Raw genomic sequence first — 21,234 nt, 5'->3', positions numbered from 1 at the left:
GTCATTACTACTCAAAGCAATCTATAGATTCAATGTAATCCTCAAAATACCAAGAATATTTTTTGCAGGAATAGTAAAATCCATTCTAGAATGCATATGGAATCCCAAAGGACCCCAAACAAGTGAAACAATCTTAAAAAAGAACCACGTTATAGCCCTCACACTTCCTGATTTCAAAATTTATTACAAAGCTACAGTAATTAAAAGACTATGGAAATGGCATAAAGACAGACATATAGACCAACAGAATAAACTAAAGAGCCTAGAAATAAACTCTCTCTTAGATGGTCAGATGATTTTTAACAAGGGTGCCAAGATCATTCAACAGGGGAGAGGACCATCTTTTCAACAAAGTGTTGCAAAAACTGGTTATCTACATGCAGAAAGATTAAACTTCGACCAAGGCCTTACAGTATATATAAAATTAACTCAAAATGGGTTAAAGACCTAAATGTAAGATCTAAATGTACAAAACTCTTAAAAGAAACACAGGGGAAAATCTTCACAATACTGGATTTGGCCATGATTTCTTGGCACTCACAGGCAAGACACGAAAAACTAGATAAATTAGAGCTCATCAAAATGAAAAACTTTTGTGTATCAAAAGACACTGTCAGTTTGATACAACATTGTAAAATGATTATAAATCAATAAAAAATGTTAAAAAAAAAGACACTGTCAGAATGAAAAGTCAGTCCATGGAATGGAAGAAGATATTTGCAAATCATATGTGTAAGACATTGACATGCAGAATATATAAAGAGCTCTTACAACTGAACAACAAAAACAACCTGATAAAAAAATTCACAAAGACTCTAGATAAACATTTCTCCAAAGAAGATATACAGATGTCTAATAAACACATGAAAAGTTCAACATTAATATTCATAAAATGTAAATCAAGGCCATAATGAGGTATCACCTCGCACTCACTGGGATGTCTATTATAAACAAAATCAGAGAAAATGGCAAATGTTGGCAAAGATATTGAGCAATTGGAACATTTGCACATTGTTGATGGGAATGTAAAACCTCTTAGTTTCTGTGTAAATGTCATGGCAATACTGTAAAATGTTAATTATCATATGATACGGACATTTGAATCTGGAGATATATCAAAAAGAAATGAAAGCAGGGACTCCAACAGATATTTGTACACCCATATTCATAACAGCATTATTCCCAAAAGCTAAAAGGTAGAAACAAGCCAGGCATCCTGTAGCAGATGAATGAATAAAATGTTACAGATACATACAATGGAGTATTACTCAGTTTTGAAAAGGGAAGAAGTTCTGACACATGCTACAGCATGGATGAAGCTTGAGGACATTATACTAAGTGAACTAAGCCAGTCACAAAAGGACAATGATTCCATTTGTATGTGGTACCTAGAGTGGTCAAATTCACAGAAATAGAAAGTAGATCAGTGGTTGCCAAGGGCTGAAGGGACGGTGGGAGGGTTTCAGTTGGGGAAAATGAAAAAGTTCTGAAGTTGGATGATGGTGATGCTTGCATAACAGTGTGAATGTGTTTATTACCACAAACCTATACATTTAAAAATGATAAATGTTATGTATGTTTTGGGTCAGTTTTCTGGAAAGAGCAGGACTTATCTTTAAGGAAAGACTTATAACTGTGCCTCACAGAGCTTTCAGGAGGAAAAGAAATGTACATTATTAATTATTAATATTATATTAAAATAATATATACCATAATTATATTGTGATATTAATAATTATAACCATATTAATCATAATCAATATCATATTGTATATAATAGTAATTATATAATAATAATAATATATTATAGTATTATAATATATTATAACATTATATTATATTAATATATTAATGTTTAATATATTAATTAATGAATTATTAGGCCCAGGCAAAATTGTGAAATAGCTTGCTTTTAGTACTTCTACCTCTCTCTTTTTAGATTTTTCCCTAATTCTTATATTTTCTTTGTCTTGTAAGAACTTTATATCGTGGTGATCGACCCTTACCATACTTTACTGAGTTTATCCTGAGTTCTGCAATCAATTTCTGTGTCGTTACCATGTTTAAAACTTTCTTCTATCTCTGCCCATTTTCTCAGAAGCTTGTCCTATGTTAACTATCACTTGAGGATATAATTTAATATTTTTCTCCAATTAAGGTGTTAATGATTGAATCTATGAATGAATCTGCAGTGAATTTTTAATGATAGAATCTGGCATGGCAGAAGCCAATTCAGGAGATAATTGGGGCTTCCGATCAACCTCAAATCACAGCATGGAGACAGTTCTCCCTTGTTGACTACAGTGTTTCTGACCTTTGGGATCGCAAAACTGAAAACAAAATGATGAGTTTCATAAGTTCAAAAAGCCCAGGAAACATGGATTCTACTGATAAGTTTCTGCGTAACACGCCTCATTGTTCCCTGGCCTGCCTACAGCACCACTTGGTAGCAGGGAAACCTCCAGGGAGGCCGATTTTAGCATAGCAAGTTCTATCAGATTTGAATGTAAATGTGTGGCCTATGAAATTAAAAGGCAAATCAACCATGATTCAGGACAAATCATTCAAATGGTTTAAAATACACAATTCTCTATTGGGAGCAAATGAATACTTCAAAAATTTTCTGGTGCCTTTTTGAATAATCCAGCAGTTATTAGAAGCTCATGATTGCTTTTTTAAAAATAAGAATTAGTTGGAAAATGTATGCTCATTAGATTCATTTTGTAACAAAAAGAACCCCTGTTGAGACTATTCGGAAGTAAAAATGTTTTATTTAGCTATTTTTCTAGGTCTAATACTTCCAGAACACATCATCATTATCCTTGTGTATAAAAGAGAACAAAGAACATTGGAAACAGACCTCAACTAAGTAATTGTAATGCAAGGTCTCTTGTTATTTAAAAACTGTTTGACACCTATGTGAGAATGTGTGTAAATCTCATAAATTTCGCAAAATATAATGATAAGAATAATTTAGAATATTTAGTAATCACAAATAGATGATTGCAAATATTGCTGAGAACCAAAAGAGACTTGAAAACAGATACATATTTATGCAGGTACATTCATAGCTAGTTAAGTGACATGCACACATTTATATACAAATAACTATATAATTTAGTTCATTTTCTGTTCAGCCAGATTCCCTGGACCAGTAGGGGTCCATGAGGTAATGACTGGGATATTCTGACTGTTCTAAGTATTTCAAAGGCCTTAAGGCAATTGTCAGTTTCACCGTGGTACAACTCATAGACTAATCAAGTTTCTTAGCTTTTAGATAGAATGACATCAATTCTGCCTGGAAATACATTTCCTCAGGCTAACTAGAAACTCTGATGGACCTCTAATTCTGGATCTTTGGTGAAAATGGGTCAGTGGATTCAAAATGAGACATTAGAAGAGAACTTTAAGAATTCATGTTCTGGAGTCAAAAAAACCCCCAAAATACGGGTTCGAATCTTGGTCCCTACACTTACTAGCTGTTTTATCCCAGGGGCATTACTTAATGTCTCCAACACCATCGTCCAGGTTTCTTCATAAAGAAAATGCCTGCTTTATGAGGTTGCTGTAAGAAATAAATAGAGTGCAGTGGAACGCCTAGGACAGAACTAAGATGCCCATTAATATTACAGAACTCAGCTGCTTTGTAAAACATTTCAAAATAAGGAATCCAGGACTAAAATTAATAAAATAAGCCATCAGTGGTCATAAAGCAGGTTTAGCTAATGTCATTTAAAAGCATCATTTCTAAATCAGCTTTCAGTGCTCACATGGACGATCTCAAGAACCTGTGCCAGATGGACTATTACTAAATAATATTTTGCCCAAAATCTGATTGAATAAAAATTATGCTTTTGTGACTAGGTTGCCAGGCCCTGTCTAGCTGTTAACCAGCACATTTATTCCCACCGTAGCTAATACAACCAGTTAGGACAAAAACAAACTTGTCAAAGGAGAATCTCCACAGTTACTAAGAACTACAACCCAAGTATGGTACATTTGCAGTTGAATTAATCTATTTTTTAAAGAGTGACATTTGCAGATGTTGGATGATGGAATAAAGTCCTCCCTGGATGGTTATTGTGAAGAACCAAGTGTCCAAGTCCTTCTGCTTCTCCCAAACCTCTTAGATAGCTTATACCAAGAAAGATAGAAAGAAAGGAAGAGAAAGAAAGAAAGAAAGGAAGGAAGGAAGGAAGGAAGGAAGGAAGGAAGGAAGGAAGAAAAGCCAGAAAATGCCTTTGTTGTGGTAAAAGCACCAAGAATTTCAAGAACATTGAGATTCAACAGGAAGGTGCTATGCTTAATTCCAGGGGTCCATCCCAGCCATGGGTGGTTGAGTTTCCATCAGAGGGTCCTCTCTGAATGGGTCAGCCCAAATCTGAAACTCTCATATGCCTGAATGGCTGGAACATTGAGGTGGATTTGAAGATGTCCCTTTAATAATAAGCCCTCATATGTTATGGTGCCTAAGAGTTATATTTTTACACACATTATGCCATTAGATCCTCATAGTAATCATTTGAAGGAGACAGGGCAGGATGTCATTGTTGTAATTTTACAAGTGAAAAAACGGCTCGCTGCCTTCAGTAAATAGAGACAAGACCAGTATTGGGTCCTCAGTTTTCTGACCTTCTGTGGCTTTCTTTCTGTTGGGCCATACTGGACCATTCAAATGTTACATGCAAAAAGGCTTTGCATTGATAAAGTAGACTTAAAATGTGAAAAATCATCTTGATGTTAATCTGTATTTGTCATTTGTTTTTGTTTTTTGTTTTATCCTACTATTGTCTTATTTCTTAAGAAGTCAAATAGGGTTGTGAAAGCTACTTTTTTTTTTCTCTCATTAGGCTCAAATTATGAAAGATGTGATTTTGAGGATGGGCTCTGTAGTATGACACAAGATCAGAGTCTGCAGCTTGGCTGGACAAAGAGAAATGGGATAAAGAGTCCACCTCCTCCATTTTATGATCACAACGGTGATATGTCTGGTAAATGCTTTGAATTTTTTTCTTTCTTTTTCTTTTAATAATAGTGATGCATCTGTTATAACTACAATTAAATGTTAAAGTATGTGTATTTCCCTAGAGATAATTTTAAGCAAGCAGATATTGTGCCTTCAGACATTAGGTGCTTGAAATGCTTGTGGAAAAACAGTCATGCTGGAATTCCATTCAAAAATCCTGATTTCATGAATATTAATACAATTTTGATTAACTTACACTTGAAATAATTTCTCGGTGTTCCAGAATAATATTTTTGATCAGGAAGTCAATGCCTTGTGAAGTTTTCAGAGCTAAGTTTGAAAACCTATCAGAACATTAACAACATCACTCTGTCAGTGTTTGAAGTCTACGAAACCTAGGGGCAGAGTGATTAAGATGTAGTATTGATTTGCTGTTTACTGTTCTCATTTTGATCATTCTGTGAGGTGTGTTTTGGTACCTCATTGTAATTTGAACTTGAATTTTCCTGATGACTTGATATTGATCCATTTTGCATAGGTTATTGGCTATTAATGTACCTTCTTTTATGAATTTTCTGCTCATATTTTGTCTAATTTTTATTGGACTACTTGTCTTTCATGAATTAGTTGTACTTTTTTTTTTTAAATTTTGGAGTAGTTTTAGATTCACCAAAGAACTGAGCAGACGTCACAGGGATTTCCCATATGTCCCCTTCCCTGATGTACACACAGCCTTGTCCACTATGAAAATCTCACACCAGATGGCTGCATTTGTCACAATCAGTGAACCTACATGGATACATCACTATCACCCGAAGTCCGTAGTTTATATTGGGGTTCATTCTTGGTGTTATATGTTCTCTGGATTTGGACAAATGTATAAAAACATGTCTCCACCACTATATTCTCATACAGTCAGTTTCACTGCTGTAAAAATCCTCTGTGCTTTGCCTGTTCATCTCTTCATCTCTCCCTGCCTGCTAACCCCTGGAAACCACTGAGGCTTTTAGTCTCAACGGAGTTTTGCCTTTTTCAGTGTCATATGGTTAGGATCATATGATATGTAGCCTTTTCAGATTGACTTCTTCCACTTAGTATCATGCATTTTCATTTCCTCCATGTATTTTCAAGGCTTGATAGATCATTTCTTTTTAGTGGTGAATAATATTCCATTGCCTGGATGTACCATAGTATATCCATTCACCTGCAGAAGGAACTCTTGGCTATTTCTAACAGTTTGGCAACTATGAATAAAGCTGCCATAAACATCCAGGTGCTGATTTTTGTGTGAACATGAGTTTTCAACTCTTTTGTGTAAATACTAAGGAGCATGCTTGTTGAATTGTACGGTGAAAGTCTGTTTAGTTTTGTAAGAAACTGCTAAACAGTCTTCCAAAGTGGCTGTACCATTTTGATTTCCACTAGCAATGAAAGAGAGCTCTTTGCACCAGTTTTTATGTGTCATATATTCCGATTCTTTGTAAGAATTATGGTTATTTTTTCCAAGTCTGTGCAATATGTATTCATCTTATTGATATTTTTAATGAATAGAAGCCTTTAATTTTTATGAGACCCACTTTCTCTGTTTTACTATGCCAAATTTGTTGAGATGAAGGTTGTTCTTAATAGTTAATTATTCCTGGACAGCAGTGTGTAAGAGAATGAAATCAGAATGTTCTCTGACAGCATATACAAAAATAAACTTAAAATGCATTAAAGGCCTAAATGTAAGACCAGAAACTATAAAACTCCTGGAGGAAAACATACACAGAACAATCTTTGACAAAAATCACAGCAATATCTTTTTGGATCTGTCTCCTAAGGCAAGGAAGTAAAAGCCAAAATAATCAAATGGGACCTAACTAAACTAAACAGCTTTTGCACAGCAATGGAAGCCATTGACAAAATGAAAAGACAGTCTGCAGAATGGAATAAAATATTTGCAAGGGATGTGACCGGCAAGGAGTTAATATCCAAAACCAGCTCATATAACTCAACATCAAAATACAAACAACCTAAGACACAGAAAACAAACTTATAGTTACTGAAGGGGAAAGGGAGAGGGGAGGGATAAATTAGGGATTTGGGATTAACAGATACACACTATTATATATAAAATAGATAAATAACAAGGACTTAGTGTATATAGCACAGGGAACTATATTCAATATCTTATAATAACTTAAAATGGAAAAGAATATAAAAAAGAATATGTGTGTGTGTGTGTGTATAAAACTGAATCACTTTGCTGTACACCCAAAACATTGTAAATCAACTATACTTCAATAAAAGATTTTTTAAAAAGAAGAGATACACACTAAAAAACAAACAATTTGATTTTAAAATGGGCAGAAGAACTGAATAGATATTTTTCCAAAGAGGAAATGCAGATGGCTAACAGGCACATAAAAACATGCTTAACATCGCTAATCATCAGGGAAATGCAGATTAAACCACAATTAGCTATCTCATCACACCTGTCAGAATGACTATCATCAAAAAGCACACAAATAACAAATGTTGGCAAACAAATATGGGAAAAAGGAAAACCCTCTGCACTGTTGGTGGGAATATAAATTTCTGTAGCCACAGTGAAAAACAGTATGGAGGTTTCTCAAAAAACTAAAAATAGAACTACCATATGACCCAGCAATTCTACTCTTGAGTATATATCTTAAAAAAACCCCAAACACTAATTCAAATATATACTTGCATCCCAATGTTCAGAGCAGCATTATTTACAATTGCTAAGATATGGAAGCAACTTCAGTGTCCATCAACAGATGAATGAATAAAGAAGGTTTGGTATATATACACAATGGAATACTACTCAGCCATAAAAAAGAATGAAATGTTGCCATTTGCAGCAACATGGATAGACTTGGAGGGTATTATGCTAACTGAAATAAGTCAGACAGAGAAAGACAAATACTGTATGATATTGCTTATATATGGAATCAAAAATGCAACAAACTAGTGAATATAACAAAATAAAAAAAGAGAAACAGACTCAGATAAAGAAAACAAATTAGTGGAGAGAGGGAAGGGAGAGGGGCAATAAGGAGATAGGGGATTAAGAGATACAAACTATTAGGTGAAAAACAATCTACAAATATATATTGTACAACACAGAATATAGCTAATATTTTATAATACTGTAAATGGAGCATAACCATTAAAAATTGGGAAACAGTGTATTTCTCTGTACCTTAAATAGTATTGTATGTCAGCTATATTTCAATTAAAAATATGTTATCCTTTCAATGACTGTAGAATGTGTCACAATAATCCCTCTATTTGATTTTTATCTCCTCTCTTTTCCTCTCTACTCCTCTTCAACTTAGGATTTTCTTTGGGCTTTCTTTTTTTTTTTTCTTTTTTTTACTTCTTTAGGTGGAAACTTTGGTTCACCAATTTTGATATTTATTATTCAGTTCACATATTTTCTAATTCCCCTTGTGACTAACTCCTTGATACATGGATTATTTAGAAGTATGTTGTTGAATTGCCAAAAATTTGTGGGTTTTCTACATATCATTATTGACTTCTAATTTAATTACATTTTGGTGTAATACATTCTTTTATTTCAATCTTTTAAATATTTTTGAGACTTATGCTACAGTGTATAATCTGTCTTGGTGAAAATACCATTTGAATTTGAAAAGGATGTGTATTCTGCATGTATTGGATATAGTGGTCTGTAACTAACAATTAGGTTAAGGTAATAAAACAGTGTGTAAGTCTTAACCAATTTCTTGATTAGTTGTTCTGTCAACTGCTGACAGAGGGATGTGAAAATCTCTTACAATGTGCATGAATATTTGCCCTTCATAACTGTCAATTTTTTTATATTTTGAAGCTCTACTATGAGGTGTAAATGCATATTTTTATGCCTTCCTGATATATTGACCCTTTATTATTATGGAGTGTTCTTTCTTATCTCTTCTCATAAAATTTATGCTAAAGTCTATTAAATCTGATATTGATATTTTATTTTTATTTTCTTTTATTTTCTTATGATGTTTTTATGATATACTTTTTTCTATCATTTATTTTCAACTTGTCTATACTCAAAGCTGTCTATTGTAGACAGCATGTAGGTGAATCTTACTTTTATATCCATTCTGATGATTCTTTTCATTGGAGTGTTTATTTAATATAATGTAATTATTGATGTTGTTAGATTTATTCTTTGTTTTCTGATTAAGCATTTTGTTTTAATCCTGTTTTCCTTTTCCACATTCTATTTAAGTATTTTTAAAATTCTATTTGAATTGGCTTTTTTTTTTTTTAAGTGTTCGGGTTTTTTTTTCCCCCAAGTTAAATACACACTAGAACAAGCCACAAAACAGTGCTGCTAACCCAGGACTACACTCACCCCAAGCCCAACCAAGGAACCCCAAAACACAGAGACTAAGACCTGGGTCCACAGCTCCTGGTGAGACTGGAGGACACCTAGGAAGGCCCAGGCACCACTGAGCCTTTCTGTCACCTCCTGACCTCTCCATCTTCCCCTCGGCCTAGACTCAGTTGGCCCTTCCCTACCAGTCCCTTCTTAGACACAGGCCCCTCCGCTCCCTGGGTCCCAGGACTTTCTCCCTCCTCAAGGGCCAGAGAGGCAGCAGTGGCAGGACGGTCCAGGGCCCTTAGGTCTGGCTGTCCAGCAGAAGCTGGGCTCTGACTCAGGTTGGGGAAACGCAGAAGGCCTGTCAGGACAGGTCAGGCCCCCCCAACACTCCAGGTAGTTGGCAGGGTACAGGCCAATCCGGCCACTCTGCAGCTGGCCCTGGCACCAGCCCTGCTGATCCTCTCCGCTCATCTTCAGCAGCTCCTCCCCTGCTTGGAAGCTCAGCTCATCAGCTTCCTGGCCCGCGTAGTCATAGAGCGCCCGCACCCCAGTGGGAGCCTTCCGGGAATTCTCCTCGTCCGACCACTCCTCATCCTGCCCGCCGCCTGGGGACCCAGGGGTCTGGGGTAGGGGTGCAGTGCCATCTCTTATGGGCACGATGCTGGTCAGAGTAACCTCATCAGGGCTCCGGCCACCCTCCTCCTTGTGGCTGATTGTCCTCTGTGTGTCCAAGGACCACTCCTCAAACTGTGGCCAGTTCATAGCCATGCCTGGCCCGTGGGTGCTGCGCCACCAGCGCAGATCCTCTTCATCACTGGCTGCCTGGATGCCCTGATGCAGGTCTCGGTGGAGTTCTTGGAACCTCACTGCTGGAGAGGTCGAGGTGCTCGTGTAACGTAGGCAGCACATCCTTATGAGAAGCCGCTGGCGCCCGGCGGCCTGGCAGGTCCCGAAGGCCTGCTCCGTGTCGTCCATGCAGCGCGGGGCGTAGCGATGCAGCTCCGCTAGCTTTCCTCCTCTCGGCCTCCGTGGAGCAGCGTTGCACCCGCTCCTGCAGCTTCCGCGGCTGCTCCTGGGAGACAGCGCGGTCCGCCTTCGCGTGGCTCTCCGGAGTCTGCGCCGTCTTCTTCTGGGCTGCATGGTAGGTAGTTCTTCTTGGAAGCCTCCACCTCCTTCAGCCTCTTTAGCCAGGGCTTCCGGGCCTCCCGGAAACCATCCTGGGCAGCCCGGCGCTCTGGGCAGCCGCGCAGCGCCGGCCGCCGGGAGGCCCGCCGCCGCCAGGCGCGCCCCCGCTCGCCGTCCGGCCGCCGCCGCCTCTCCCGCGCCTCCGGGTGCAGCGCGCCCAGCCACCCAGCCGCCGCGAAGAAGGCGCGCCAGGCCTTCTCAGTGCGCCATACTGGGGGGCCCTTCTCCAGCGCGCCCCTCCACTTGCGGGCCCAGCCGGCCAGCTGCTGGGCATGGGCCTTCTCGATGCGGGCGCGCTCCTGGAAGCAGCTGACCAGGTCCCGGTAGTTGCCGGCCTCCCAGAAAGTGCCCTCCAGGCCCTCCCGTCCAGCATCTTCCTCTGGAGCCATGGTGTCCCCGCAGCACGGAATGGTGGCGCATTAGGGCTGGGGCCTAGAGATCACTTCAGGGACCTGGATGTCCAACTCTCAAAGCTCCCACTGTAAGTCTGCCTTGAAGCCTTTCCAGAAGTCGGGGGCATGCCCCTGAGAGGGAGCACTGCCGGCCTGCCCTGCCCATCCTCAGTTCCGAGTGACAGGATGCACCCAAGGACCTCTTCTCCCAGCAGCCCCTCCTGGTCGGCCTACAGCCCTGGGATTTGAAGGCGTAAGACGGGACGGTGGCCTGGTCCACAGAGGGGCGTACTTAAGGCAAGAGTGGCTGGAACCAGCAGCCAGAGCTCAACTGGCTTGTAAGTTATATGTCTTCACATTTGATTTTAGTGGTTAGTCTGTGGCATATTTCTTCACTCTTTACAGTCTGCTTAAAATTGATCTTGCAAAACTATACTTTTAATATAGAAAACTTCAAAAAGCATAGGTCACTTACCCTTTCTCATGGTCCTTTATTTTATATAGTGATCCTATGCAGTACATCTATAACCTATGTAACATATCTCACAAGTCAGTATTATAATTTTATCTTTAAACATTAAGAAAAATAAATATTTTATGTTTATTACTTGCAATAAGCTTCATTCCCTCTGACTATCTGAGTTTTTCTTTAGTATCATTTCTTTCTAGCTCAAAAAATTTCCTGTATTTCAGGTCTTCTAATGATAAATTAAGTATGTTAGTTTTCCTTCTCTGAAAATGTCTTTATTTTCCCTTCATTCTTGAAACATTCTGATTGGATAAAGAATTTTTCATGGACGTATTTTTTTCTTTTTGTGCATTAAGGATATTATTTCACTGTCTTCTGGCCTCCCTACTTGCCATGTGACACTCACAGTTATTAAAATTATTGTTTTGCTGTATTTAATAAATCTTTATTTTTTGATGTTTTCAAGATTTGATCTTTTATGTTGGCTTTCAGTCACTGGGTTATGATGTACTATGAGATTTTGAAAAATATTAATTGGGTTAATAAGCTTCATGAATGTGACATTATGTTTTCCTACCAATCTTAGAACGTGTTCCACTCTGATTTGTTCAGATTTTTTTCTGTCTCGTTCTCTTCATCCTCTCCTTCTTGGACGTCAGTACGTTTGACAGCACGTCTTGTCACATTGAGGGGCTTCTATTTTGCTTGTGTTTTCTCTTTTTTTATGTTGAACAATTGCAATTAATCTGTCTGCAAGCCCTGTGACTTTTTCTCTTTTGTCATGTTTACTATGCTTATAAGCCTATCCAATGACTTTTAAAAATTCAGATACTGTGTACAATTTTTCATTTGACTGTTTTAAAATTATGTTAATATCTCTACGATTTATTATCTTTATTCATTATGAACATATTGTTCTTTGCTTCATTGAGCATAAATATAACTGTAGTTTAAAAATCTGCATACTCTCAGAATTGATTTCTGTTGACTATCTTTTCCCACAGTACGATCAAAACCCTCTTCTTTTGTCTGTCAAATAATCTTGAATTATGTCTTTGACATTCTAAATTTAATACTGTGGAGTCTTTGGATTCTGTTACATTCTTTAAGAGTGAGTTTGTGATTTTTTTTTTAAGTATATGATTAACTTGCTTAGGTTCAAATTGAAAACTGTTTTGTTTGTTGTGGGCAGCAGTTCAAATATCAATTCAGTTCTTTTAGTTTTAGTTACTAGAAGTGCTCTCTGCATATGGATGTTTCAATGTTAGACAGCGACTTAGGTAGAGTTTTTTTCATTAAACATGGGCCACCCCTTTTCCTGGCTTTCTTCTTTTTAGAATTATTCCCTTTATTTATGGTGGACCTTGATGTCCCTGGCTCCTTTCCATGACTCTTCAGGCTAAGGAGATGAGGAACGTTTCAATCAGAGTTTTAGCCACACAAGCCAGCTGGAACTGTAGCCTAAATTCAGGCCAAACCCTGAGGGAATCTAACTTCTTCTGATTCCTTCCTCAAAGTTTCTGTTACCATAAAAATTTGTCCTTTTAGTTTTTCTTTAAATCCTCCTGTGTTTCCAGCTTTTACATTTTTCTTCTTCTTTTTTTTTAATATAAGCATTATTTTTATCATTGGTTTTTCTAACACCAGCATGTTCTAAACTGCTCTATGCTGCCCTACTGAAGGTCCATAGGAACCATAATCCAATCCTTAATCCCTGGCAGGCTGCGTTATTTAGACAGGGGGTTGGATTATTTTATTAAGAAGAAACAGGAAAAGACAAAGAATGGAAAAAAATCTCACATTCTTACTCTCTAGATCTAGTTTTTGCAAACTTTATAGTCATTAATATCTGTTCATTTTGAAATCAGTGAAAAATTAATTTTTTTATGTATTATTTCAAAACCTTTTTATTGAGCATATACACTATTCCACACACTATTCAAAAGAATTTCATAAGATGTCTTTTGTAAGACATCATTCTCATCATTTCTTAGTTCTTTAGACATAGTTTCCATTAGTTCGTTGAAATATTTAAAATAGCTAATTTAAAGTCTTTTTTTCAGTAGGTCCAATGTCTGGGCTTCCTCAGAGACACTTTCTGTTGATTACTTTTTTCCTGTATTTGAGTCACATTTTCTTGTTTCTTCGAATTTCTCACAATTTCTTTTGAAACACAGACACTTAAAACAATTTAATGGGGCAAATGTGGAAATCTGATTCCCCTCACTTTCACAGTTTGTTGTTGTAGTTTGTTATGTTTGCTGTATTTTAGTTTAATGACTTTTCTGGAATAATTCTGTGAAGTCTTGATTCTTGTCATGTGTGGCCATTGAATTGTCTGCTTGGTCAGCTTAGTGGTCAGTAAACGCTTGGAAAGTTTCTTAAATGCCTGGAACTAGTAAATCTCCCAGTGTTTGTTGAGGGACTCTGCTGTGGTACACTTTCAGTATTCACTGAGACATTTGCCAGCTCTGTCTTACTCTTTCTTGCCTGCTTCAACAGAGTCTCAACGTCAGCCAGAGATGAGCTCTTGGTGCCTTTTCAGGTTTTTCCAGAGCACGTGCATAGCTCTGTGCATGCTCGCGTGCCTGTAGGTTTGCAGGAACGTGTTGGAACATTTCTAAGCTCTTGTGGGACATCTCCGTCCGCAGTTTTGCTTTAAGCTTTTTGTTTAGTTTGTTGTTGGCCCCAGATGTTGTATACTGCCTCAGGCCACTGTAAAGGTAAAACCTGCCAGTAATTGTTTTCAACACATGCCTGCTGTGCAGAGGCTAGTTGCTTTGGGCTATTTCAGACAGCCTTGTAAGTGGTGTCTTTCAGGAAACATCAGACTTGTCAAATAATGATAATTATTTGGTAATGAGGCTTGGAAGAGTTCTAACTCTGTTCTGCTCATTCCTGTGGTGGTTGTGGTACATCAGGAATGTGGACTGCTATTTTTTTAATTTGCTGTGGAGCTGGAGAGAGTAGGCAGTGGGAATACGGAAAAAACCCCAAAAACCCTGAAATTCATTTTTTTTTAACTGAGATTGAGTTATGTATTGGTTAAAAGCCCTCCGGTTTACCATTAGGTTTGCTATGATTACTTTCATTGCTCTTATGGAGAAGACTTTTAGTGGTTTTCACGTTGACATTTTTGTTACTATCATCCTCCTGTTTATTGTATGTTTTATGGTTTCCTAAAGTGACTCACCTAGCCTTTTATCACTGAAGCAGACTTAAATTGATACAGCAGCATTTATGTACAAGTTGTTAGCAATTATAAGAGGTTACTGTTTGAGGGTATCCTTTAAGACGTACAGTTTTAGCAAATACGTGGTTATGTTGAGCTTGTTAGATTAATGAACAAGTATGAGGCAAAACTTGTGATTCAGTGGAAATGGACTTAAGTAAACAGAAATTACCAACTTGAAGCAACTTGCATCGAAGACTGCTACTTCCTCTGTGTTATCTGAACTGAGCCATATTCCTGTCATAGAGGGACACGCTTTCACTTTTCCAAAAGTTTTGACGTTTTAAACTTTGCTTCAGGCCTTGGACCTTGCCATGATGATGCCTTCCTGCAACCTGATTTTTTGGGGGATATTATCTCACTGTTAATGTTACTGAACTCAGGTTTGGGTGCTCACCGTTCAAAAATCCATACTCAAGAGAGTCAATGTTGATAGGAAGGAAAGTTGCTTTTAATCAGAGGGCCAGTAGTCCGGGGAAACGGTGGACTCAGTGGCTTCCAGAGACCATCTCCAAAGATTCTGCTCAGCCGTGAAAGTTTTAAAGGGAAAATAATTGCAGTTAATCATAGAGATAGGGAGTTAGAGTCATTGCCATCCCAGTCTGTGTGCAGGCTTGTCGATTTCTTGTGATCTTTTCTTTAAATGCTGTCTTACCCCCACAGTTTGTTTGTGAGATCACTGAAGGGGAAGGCAGGGAAGAAATCTGGTCACCTATTTATTATTCTTCATTCCTACTTCTTTGCTCTATGGAGAAAACCAACAAGTTAGGCAAGGTATTTTGTGATCAATAGGTTTGAAAAGCATAGGGGCACCTGATTTAAAAGCTAGTTATAGTGTAGCTTTGCTAAAGTAACAAGGCAGAAGAGATTTCCTGCTCAGGGCAGTTTGCTGCAGAGAGCTGCTTACATTAACATACTCAGATTTTTTTTTTTTGCATTGCTTTGAGCTCATTGATTACTCTGCATCATGCAATAGGATTTATGTTTCTCCTGCCCACATTCATTCCTGTTAATCACTTAGAACTGGGGAAATGGGGGAAACACAGGACTGCCTATCAATAGTTGAAGAAAGTGAGACTGAAAAAATCTAACTTCTCTTTTACAAGGATCAAGGTTGGTGGAATTCACTGCCAAAGTTATTGAATTTAGCCCTCAAAACTTAATTCATGGTTTCGGTAGCTTTCACATTTTATATACTTTGTATTTTTTGTCATCAATCTTAGTTTACGTTGGGATTTGACTCTGTGGCTTACCCAGCAACTGAGAGTGTAATGTAAACATTTAAAATTATAAATGAAATCCTGTGTTCTTACTTTGTACTTTTAACAGTGAAAACTTTATCACAAGATTATTTTAAATATGTTTTAAAGATATACTGTGTGGTGGCTTATACAGATGTAGGCATAAAAATGAGAACATATGAATCATATAAACAAACTGAAATGAATATGGCCGAGATTCACAGGAGACATGATGACGATTGTGTGTGTGTGATATGATATTACCAGGCTCCTTCTAGGAGCAAGAAGGGTGTGTGGAGAGAACATTGGATGTATTTTTTTTATCACCTTTGTAAATCTCTTCCTGATGGTCAGAACCAGCAGTAGGAGTGGGTATCAGATGAGGGAATGGGCATGTGGGAAAAACTTAAGCTGCCAAGGATCTGCTTCATTTTTTATACTCACAGATGGGATGATTAAAGTTCTAGGGAAAGCAAGAGAACTTTCCCTAAGATGATTCTCTCTAAGGAACATCTCCAACTTTAAATGAAGGAAATTCTATATACTAACAGGGAGCAGAGTAAAATTGAGTGTGCATTAAAAAAATGCTTGCTATTGTCACTAAGTTGGAATTAAAAGTAATACACAGATATTGCTGTTGGGTGCATTTTCAACGCTTTTTTTTTCCCCATGAAAAGAAATCTTATTACTAGAGCAGATGCCAAAGGATCTTAAATTGTTTCTGAATTTAAAACTTTACTTTTTACAATAACCTGAAGGTTAACCTTTATTTAATTGTTGACAAAGTACAGAAAAATTGAGTGTCATAAAATGTACCAAATGACATGGTTTATAAAACCCGTAGCTGAAATATTTATGATTTTATTGAAAATAATATTTTGTTATTTGATAGCTTAATGTAGCAATCTGATGTTTAAGACCAAACTTTCAAAAATAAATATGACTGATTTAAATAATTTCCTTGACAAATACAAGTAATTTTTCCTGTATGTATCACAAATGCTTTTTAGTAGCTGAATATTTATAAACAACAGTTTCTGGCCTGTTGAATACTATTACCATTTGTATTGCTAATATTATCACTTAAACCTCAAGCAGTGTACCCGTATAGCTCATTTTTGTCATTTGATTATTCACTTGCTAAATGTCTGCTTTCCCTGCTGACTATAACGAAAGAGCAAACTAATGATAGTCCACTTGTGCCCCCATGGTACCAGCTCTTCATGCAAGTTATGTTTGTATAAGTACCCCAGGTAGTAGATTCTCAGACAATTTTCTGTTTTTGCAGGGATTTCATTATGCCTCTGACCATGTAAGCAATCATTAAATGTCTTTTTTTCCTCCTTAATTAGGGTAAAATTTTGGAATAGGTATATGGAAGAAGAGGTTTCTTTAGATTTCATAATTTGACTACTGATTCTTTCAATAATGTGACAATTAAGTTTGATTTCTAAGACAGCTTTCAAATATCACTAACGTGGCTAGCTATCCTGTCATAATCATCATTGTTATTTTTTTCATTCTTTCGGCCCAATAGTGGCAAACCAAATAGAGTAGCAGGAAACAGCGGTTCCCAGATTATACACTATAATGTTATCAAGCATCGCAAAAAATCTATGAAAGTCCAGGGAATGTCCCACATTTATCTTATTGGCTTCTAAACTGTAACAGTCCCCTGGCACAGTCTGTTCTCCAGCATACAGGAGAGAATCAGAGCTCAGTATTGTTTTCCAGAATTCTGGGCAAAGCTGGGACCATTTGATCCAATTCTTTGTGGAGAAAAGCAGAACAAAATATCATCTCTTTTGAATTCTTCATTGAAGCTTATTTTGGTGAGCAGTCCCAATATGATGTTTTCCCTGGATACCATCTTTGCAGGGTTAGAACTTTGTCTGTTACATGCGATAAATTAAGTTGTGAACTGTAGCCCATAGCAGTGTTATAGGGGTACATTCACAATTAGTTATTTCTCTTGGGAGTATAAGGAAGTCACAATGTCACTCAGACCATCTGCAAAAAAAGCAAATGATGGGGTTAAATGTTTCATTCTATAAACAAAAATATATTGACCTAATGTGGATATAGGCCTGAATTATTGCCTGGCATATTGAACAGGTTTAGCAGTGCTTGCTCTGAATCTAACACACTGACTTTTGTCTCTAACAGCCCACTTCCTCTCCCTGGTCTCCAACGTGGATTCTGCTTCTGCAAACTTAAGAAGCCGAGTCTTTCTTCCAACAGACAACCAACTTGCTTGTCAGGTATTTGAAAGCGCACAGCATTTGAAATGCTTTTCACATTTGGGAACTTCTTTGTTATAATTGTTTGGACCCTGATGATTTTTTTACAGGTTACATTTTATTACTTCTCCAGCCAAGTTAATGGTACATTAACGGCTGGCTTTCAGACTACGTGTGGTGGTCCTATTCAGCAGTTGTGGCAAAACACAGCTGGGCTCCAAAATCAGTGGGCGAGGAATGTCATCAAAATCCAGAGCTCCCAGAGATTTCAGGTATGTGTGTTGTATTTTCTGACTTTGAAGGAGAAATGATAAAGAACAGATGTTTAGGTGAGTTAGAAGCAGGTTGACTTATCATCTCAATTATCTGAGGAATGAGGAACTTGCCAGGGTTTTCAAGGGCTGAACCCAGACAGTTCGAGGAAATTGGGGCACCCAGTCATCCTAAAAGGCAGTTTCAAACAGTTTTAAATTTATGGATCAAAAGTAAAGTTCATATATATTAAGATATATTGATATATCAGTTAAATATATTTTTATTGGGTTATAGTCATTTTACAATGTTGTGTCAAATTCCAGCGTGTAGAGCACAATTTTTCAGTTATACATGAACATAGACGTATATTCTTTGTCACTTGTTTTTTTTTTTGCTCTGAGCTACCACAAGATCTTGTATATATTTCCCTGTGCTATACAGTTTACCCAATACCATTTGCTGAAGAGACTGTCTTTATTCCGTTGTATATTCTTGCCTCCTTTGCCAAAGATTAGTTGGCCAAAAGTTTATGGATTCATTTCTGGGCTCTCTATTCTGTTCCATTGATCTATATGTCTGTTTTTGTACCAATACCATGCTGTTTTGATTAGTATTGTCTGAAGTCTGGGAGAGTTATTCCTCCAGCCTCTTTCTTTCTCTTCAGTAATGCTTTGACAATTCTAGGTCTTTAGTGCTTCCATATAAATTTTATTATGATTTGTTCTAGTTCTGTGAAATATGTCCTGGGTAATTTGATAGGGATTGCATTTAATCTATAGATTGCTTTGGGCAGTGTGACCATTTTAACAACATTGATTCTTCCAATCCAGGAGCATGGACTATCTTTCCATTTTTTAAAGCCTTTTTTAATCTCCTTCATCAATGGCTTATAGTTTTCTGTGTAAAACTCTTTCACCTCCTTGGTTAGATTTATTCCTAGGTATTTTATTACTTTGGGTGCTATTTTAAAGGGGATTGTTTCTTTACTTTCTTTTTCTGTTGATTTATCGTTAGTGTAAAGAAATGCAACTGATTTTTAAATGTTAATCTTGTAACCTGCTACCTTGCTGAATTCTTTGATCACTCTAGTAGTTTTTGTGTGGACCTTTTTAGGATTTTCTTTGATATTCAGTTAAATATGATTTTCTAACACTGTTACTAATTTCTTGAATTCCCTCCATTTTTCTATTTCTCTCACTATTCCAACTTCTTTCATTTCTTATTCTTAAGAATCCCTTTTCTCCCAGAGTTTTCTCATGCTTTCCAGAGAACAGGATTATGTTGGGTGATGAGGAAATAGACTGTTGTATTTAAATACTAATTCCAAATGCTGTTGAAGTGGAATCACTGTCATATTCATTTCATGGTTAAACTCAAGTTATTCAATACAGCCTTTATTTTCCAAAATAATTTTGAGAATTAAAGCCAGTGCAAGCCTATAAAAGACAAACTTATTTATGCAACCTAATAAAACTTATGTATGGTAGAAATTATAACCTAAAGATGATTATAGAAATTCTTGGAAAAGTAATTGCCTGTTTTAACAATTTGGACAGCTATGCAAAATCTTATGGTAAAAAAGGGTCTTAAAGCATTTTTATTCTGAATGACTTTGCTTTTTAAACCTAGCTTGAAGTTTCATTTATCATCTATTATTAGAATAGTGTAATAACTTTATAATTTTGATACAGAATAGAAGATCATCTGACATGTGATGGATTTAGCACTTGCCTAAATAGAGGAATTGGATTGGATTGAATTTTAACTTCAGTTATTTTGAGTAGCTAAGAGGGAAATGGGAGAATGACCATGATCTCTGTTATGAAAATTGAATTCTAAGATATAAGAATGGCACATTTTATTAATTGATCTGTCATAAAATGACTGAAGTTTGGAATTTTCAGGCTTTTGTAAAGCTGAATGGGAATCCAAAGGTGATCAAAGAAAATTACTTAGTAGACAGTTAAATGACACCTCAGTGATGGGGCTTAAGAAGAACTATATGGTTGGAAACACAATTCAAACAAACACATCTGAAGCTTTGCACACTACTGAAGTCCACTGTTGGTGTATGTGGGGGGCGATATCTTAAGGCATGAGGCATTTAAGCCTTCCCATTGAAGGACTGGTCAGGCATGGGGACGAGACACTGTTCCTGCCTTTGGTGGGGAGTGGTGTGCAGAATAAGAACCCCAGGTAGGAGTAACGCATCACATTTGTTGTGGATGCTCAGGGGTCATTAACCGCTAGAGAAGTTTCTACTTTATTTCTTACACTTCTTTTCTTACGTCTCTATGTCTGTCTCTCTCTCAATGACAACAGAAGCACCCAGCCAGAGCCAAGAGTGCTTTTGAGGTGATTGTGTCCCATAGATTAGATGCTGAAGTGTGAGCTTGCTGAAGTCCCTCTGCCTGCATGCTTGTATCACCATTAAGGACAGAGAAGGGACAATTGTTCATGTATAAACTTCATTAGTGTTTACCCAGCTTTTCCAACTTTGAAACAGAGTGGTTGGTAGAAGAGTCTTCAGCACTTTCTCAAGCACTGTTTCTTGTATTTAATTGTCTCTGTCTTTCGGTCAGGGTCTTTATGGGCAACACAACAGAGATTTGATGCTGGGTTGAGTGGGAGCCTGCTGGATCTTATAAGTTAAACCTTTTAAAATAACTGCTTTATTTTTCTTGGCTGTCCGTTCCCAGATGGCACATTGTGGAGGCTGATGATAAATATGTGTAGTAGATAAGTAGAAAACTTAAAATTCCTGAATATGTCATCTTCAGGGCAGCTCCGTGGAGCAGAGGCAGTGGGTTTATTCACCTGAGTGCTATAAAAGGCAGCAGTATCTTCAAGCAAAGCAGATACCTGTGCATCTTATTAATTTGTTTCCCCCAATACTTTATGGCTGA

At 37.3% G+C, this 21,234-nt stretch overlaps 1 protein-coding gene and 1 pseudogene across 1 annotated transcript in view; one reads left to right on the top strand and one right to left on the bottom strand.

Moving 5' to 3' along the window:
* Positions 1–21,234, top strand: part of LOC140691490 (MAM and LDL-receptor class A domain-containing protein 1-like) — a 55,772-nt gene that overhangs the window by 8,292 nt on the left and 26,246 nt on the right. The window contains exons 2-4 of the mRNA XM_072955136.1: positions 4,851–4,991; positions 18,000–18,094; positions 18,184–18,345. Of these exons, the coding sequence (XP_072811237.1) occupies positions 4,851–4,991; positions 18,000–18,094; positions 18,184–18,345 (398 nt within the window). The remainder of the gene's footprint in view (positions 1–4,850; positions 4,992–17,999; positions 18,095–18,183; positions 18,346–21,234) is intronic.
* On the bottom strand, positions 9,570–10,888 carry LOC102544422 (protein kinase C and casein kinase II substrate protein 3 pseudogene; annotated as a pseudogene).

This window comes from Vicugna pacos, chromosome 35 (assembly GCF_048564905.1).
Source record: "Vicugna pacos chromosome 35, VicPac4, whole genome shotgun sequence".
Lineage (NCBI taxonomy): Eukaryota > Metazoa > Chordata > Mammalia > Artiodactyla > Camelidae > Vicugna > Vicugna pacos.
The sequence above is the reverse complement of the archived record's forward strand: the minus strand, read 5'-3'. Positions and strand labels throughout refer to the sequence as shown.